At 33.8% G+C, this 5,103-nt stretch overlaps 1 protein-coding gene across 1 annotated transcript; it reads right to left on the reverse strand.

The window, feature by feature from the left end:
- Positions 1–933: 933 nt before the first annotated feature.
- Positions 934–4,860, reverse strand: LOC115455618. The gene is made up of 3 exons (XM_030184250.2): positions 4,768–4,860; positions 3,116–3,451; positions 934–1,367 (listed from the first exon to the last, which is right to left on the reverse strand). Exons 1-3 carry the CDS (start codon positions 4,805–4,807, stop codon positions 934–936), a joined length of 810 nt encoding a protein of 269 aa, XP_030040110.2. The 5' UTR covers positions 4,808–4,860.
- Between the last annotated feature and the right edge of the window lie 243 nt (positions 4,861–5,103).

The raw sequence follows: 5,103 nt of genomic DNA on the forward strand, positions 1-5,103 counted from the left end.
AGAAACTAAATTACATCATATTTTTGTAGCGGTCACAGCCTGTACTAATGATGGTACTGACTATTTTGTCTATGTCAATAATTTTACAAAGAAGGTTCTGAAATTTCACTGGAACGAAATATCATAGAAAAGAACCGACAAAACGTTTGGTATTGTCAGTTCACTTTTTTCTTTGAAAAAATACAATGCTGCGAATGAATCACTTTTCTTTTACCCCTCACATCATAAAATCAGAATAAAAAACATTTCAAGAGAAACTCAACATAATCCTTAACCAAGTAATAAGACATTTTATTCGTAAACGACAATAATTATTACAGTAAGAATAAACTGACGGTTCTCATTTCACATTCCGCTAACTCAGCCTATAACAGCGCTCCGTGCCTCGGCTTTTAATGCTCTAATTAGTTTTCTTGCTTAGCAACTTCCTTGCAAATCTTTGTCTACCTTTTTTCATTGTTTTTAGCTCATTATAATCGTTTGGAATGGTGTTTGACAATTGAGTTTGTTCTGTTGTATTTAGAGCGTCTGTTAAGCTATTTAAAGGTGTAGTTGTCGCTACAGTTATTTTTGCTTTAGTTGTAGGTTCAAACGTAGTAGTTTCGACTTTGATGACTTCTTTTTCATCGATTTCGTTTGATATTTCGTCTTTTATTATAACATTATTTGTAAACTTTTGCATGATCTCCATACTTGTGTTGTTACGTCGTTCAATTTTCTTAGAAAGTTTCGCAATCAATTCATTAAAAACCTTGGTGTAATTTATGGCTTCTGTGTATTTACTGTTCTCAAAATTTTCATTTGTAGAATTTATAAGAACAATATTTGTTTCGTTAAAATATTCTGTTGACATTTCAATTGATGTAGTTTTGTTGGACTCGTCTAATTTCGCTATTGTATTGTTTGTTAGAAAATTTTCAATCATATTGTCTATCAAAGTTTCGAGTGAGAATGTAGAATTTGTAAAATTTCTTTATTCAAATTTGCAGTTACATTAAGTTTTTCATCGATTTTAGTTAAATCTCTTTTGAAGTATCTTATAGGGTATGTTACTAAATCTTTCTCTGGTAAAGAAGATATGAAGAATTTCTTCTGTTTTGCTGAAGAAGGGTGAATTTCTCTTATATCGTGTAACATTGTATATCCATTTAACTTATTATGTTTGGTTTGAGGCCATCTTGTTTTCGAGACGTCGACGCTTCCACTTTTCAAAACATCCGATTTGGTGTTCTTGACTTGTTCTCGTAAATTATATCTCAGTTCAACTTTAGGCATTTTTTTGTATTTGAACAACGATTTATATTTATCTTTAAAAGGATCAGGACGTATATTTACCTGTTTCTCAGCTACAGCTTCGATGTTCGTGCCTATGAAAAAATATGTTTCACTATAAATTCATATTGTAAAGGAAATTACGCGCAGCCACAAATCTGCATAACTTAAGCAAACTACAATGAAATAATACCCACGTAAAAAATCTGACTGGTTTACAATTTAAATGGTGCATTTTAATTCCCAGTTTAATATAAAATGAATAAACAAAACTAATTAGTTTCAGAACAAACTAAACCCTCGATTTGCTAACTAATTACGGGAACTATTCTCTACCAATACAATGTAAATAAAAATACAGCGACAAGAATTTACTTTGTTCCACAAAGTTATTTTAATTCTTTGAAGTAAAAGTCATTGGTTCCAGTGCGGGTTTTAAATGCTTCATTTTGCGGAAAAAAAACTTATTTTTCCTTAAACTATTTTGCTTGGAAAATGTACGTTTTCCTAATTAATCTTATCTAGCTCGATACTCTTGTAAAATCAACGCATACAAGTTGTTAAAACCCGCCATAGTGGGCCACGTAAGTGTGACGCGTTCCGAGACCAGCCTGTGTATATTCGGTTCCAACATGGCAAAATTGACTGACGAGGGTTAATCATCTTCTATCAGTCAACTTTCTGTCTGTACCACACTGCCAGTATCTCCAAATGTAGTGGGTTCTCTTTGCAGTAGCCGTATAAGATAAATGTTTTATCGCAACCACCATGTCTCTTTCCAGCAGTCTGGTGAAACCATATAGCGTCATACTACTACTTTTATAAATACACTTTGTGGGTTTGTTTTTTTGTAACGCGTGATAACTAATACTCCTCCACTACTAGGCTGTTTCTCTAACCCCCATTTTCCATAAACAACTCTCATCGTTTTTCGATCCATCGCCAAAAAATTGGCCACTCAAAACAATTATTTTGACATGCGTACAAATAAATCACTTTTTTTAGTTTATTCAAGGAACCGGATCAAGGATTAAGATTTGGATTGTGTATTAAAAACGGATAAACAATTTGATTGACAAGGAGATTTACAAGAACGGAAACATCATAAAACCAGAATTCCTCCGCAAATAATGAAATCCATCCATTATCATTGCTTATGATATGTGATAATTACGTTTTATAAATATAGAGTCGTCACGTGCCTATAAGAATCATCATCATCGTGCGTGCCGCCTAGTAACACGCATAATCTAGTTTCAAGGACACTATAGCTGGTCTAAACAAAAACAAACACACATCACACATTTATCCCTGAAGGGGTATGCAGAGATGCAACTAGGGCATCAACTTTTCGCTAAGTGTGTTCTGGCACTTGATGTGATAGGGACCGAGTCTATCGCCATATCGAGCACAAATTCCAAAACTCCGGGGGGCGATACGGGGCAGAAAACCCAAATATCACTTTGCCCGATCCGAGATTCAAACTTGCATGCAGTACAACTACACCACCGAGGTAGTTCAGCTCAGTCTAGTCTAGCTGGTATACTAAATACTTAATATTAATATTGTATAGTACGACTTATGTCACTGGATGACAATGAATAGACAGTTTTAGGTGGATTTGTTACTGTCACGCTCACATAAAGCCAGCGACTGCTCAATGTTACCCTAGTCGATGTAGGTATGTATAAATATATTACAAAGTTTTCTTTGCCATCATATACCAAAAGACTTGCAAATGGAGACTATGGAAAAGAAGACTGTTGCGAAATATCGGTTAGGTGGTTCAAATGATTCAAATTCAAATGAATGTAACCCTAGTTGTCGAATTATAAATACATACCTAACTCAGTTGCAGTATTGTCATAATATCCCGAACCATACAAATCTCTGGTGACTTCATTCTTCTGGTCCACAAGGAATATGGAAGATTGTGCATTTTCTATCAACGAGACTGGTTGGTCCGCTTCTCGCTTTCTATCATCACGCCTTAGACACCCGTTGGGGTAGCAGTATGTAGACTGGCCCGCACACATTTGCACGCACACACACATAGGCGGTGAGTTGTGGAACTCATTGAAGATCATGTTGAAGAAACGTTCGACTAGCGCGCTCTTGTTGGAGGCGTCGCATGGAGATTTGCTTTTTTTGGTTACGGGAATGTACTGGGTTTGGATATCTGAAATGAATTGTTTAAGATAGTATTTCAAAGTCATTCTTGTCGTTGCCTTATTTATGCTATAGATATAACAAAGACGGGACGCGTGGTTGCTATCTGGTGAACTGCTTGCTCGTCAATTAGTACTATAAAAACATTATCATACAAAATTTAAGTAGATCATAAAAATGTGAAATTTTCACAAAATTTGCAACCCCTTAAACACAATTGTTTTTCGAAGGACTTACATAATCCACATATGATTATAGAATTAATAATTTTAAGTAAGTCCATTTAATATTAAATATATTGTCAAAAATGTAAATGAAAGGCCACAAACACAGTTGTTGATAAGTTAATAATGCAATACAATTTAATTTATTACCGTAAATGTAAAGCATCTGAATCAACAATATGTAATCAATAAGAATCATTTATTTGGATGGATAGGTATATACGTGAAAAGAAGAAGTGTCCATGATAGTCTCAATAATACCAAAATTATTAAGATTGAATAAGCCGTTATGGAAAATAAATAAATTTATCAGGCTCGGTGACAAATCAACACTATTTAGCAAAAAACCGCGTAAACTTAAAGAGTTTTGCAAAAGCTAAACTCTTGTGACTTATTAAATTGGGGTAGGATTTGTATTTTTGTGTCCTTTGCCTGGTAAACCTAGCCATCAATAATAACATCTCATTACCTTAAAGTAAAAAAATAATTACATATTCCAAATAATAGATATATACCAGCGGCGAGGGATGAAAACCTTGAAAGCAATTTTTTAACACTTGTCCTATTTAAACACACTATACCTACAATAGTTAATAAATAAATAAAAAGCTTTATTCAGCACGTAGGTAAATATAGTTGCGCTTATGATAAGTCAAGGCACATACATGACTCTTGAGAATATTTAATTATTACTTAAACAAAGACGTTTATATAACTAAAGACATTTCATCGTTGCATTTTATATTGAATTTAGAATATATTAAACTGTTAAAATATGGACAGCAATAAAACGAGCTCTCTGGTTGATTCACCTTTGTATTTCTATTATAAATTTTACTGCTTACACAAAATGACTAGTCATCCATTTTGTGAATTTTTAACCATTGAACATAGATATTTACCACAGCCAACAACATCATTCCTAATAACATTTTTCATGACAAACGCGGGAAATACAAAATCACCATTTCAACAGAAAACAAAGAAGCCAGTTCGAGCTGGTCAATAGTAGGATATCTATATTATGAGATTGCAAAAGTAACCTTTTCGGAATTGTATAATTTGAATATTAAGATACTGTTAAATATTAGCCAAAACTTACGTTTAATGCAGAACAACAGGTATACCAACGATAATTTCATATTCCAAAAAAAAGCTAAGGCAACTGTGTTCTGCCAGGCGTCTCGCAAGGTTAATGCGAATGAGTTCTCATGTTGCAAACAATGATAGCAAGTAGTATAACCGTATCCTGTTTCCAAACACTGAATTACATTGTCTTTGTACCGAATTTGTAAATACGTTGCAAACAATGTAGGTATGCTAAATGCGTGCCGTGCTGGGAGGATGCTGGATTTTAGATTTGACCAAATAGTAATTCCCAGAAAAACCTTCTATAGTTGTTTGTTCCGGAGAGTAAAGGATCGAGTCAATGAATTTG

The sequence above is a fragment of the Manduca sexta genome, chromosome 28 (genome assembly GCF_014839805.1).
Source record: "Manduca sexta isolate Smith_Timp_Sample1 chromosome 28, JHU_Msex_v1.0, whole genome shotgun sequence".
Taxonomy (NCBI): domain Eukaryota; kingdom Metazoa; phylum Arthropoda; class Insecta; order Lepidoptera; family Sphingidae; genus Manduca; species Manduca sexta.

Coding starts and splice junctions, on each gene's coding strand:
- LOC115455618 (XM_030184250.2), bottom strand. CDS start 4,807: ATGAAATTATCGTTGGTATACCTGTTGTTCTGCATTAAAC. Junction 3,452..4,767: donor CCTGTTGTTCTGCATTAAAC/GTAAGTTTTGGC, acceptor AATTCATTTCAG/ATATCCAAACCCAGTACATT. Junction 1,368..3,115: donor CAATACTGCAACTGAGTTAG/GTATGTATTTAT, acceptor ATTTTTTCATAG/GCACGAACATCGAAGCTGTA.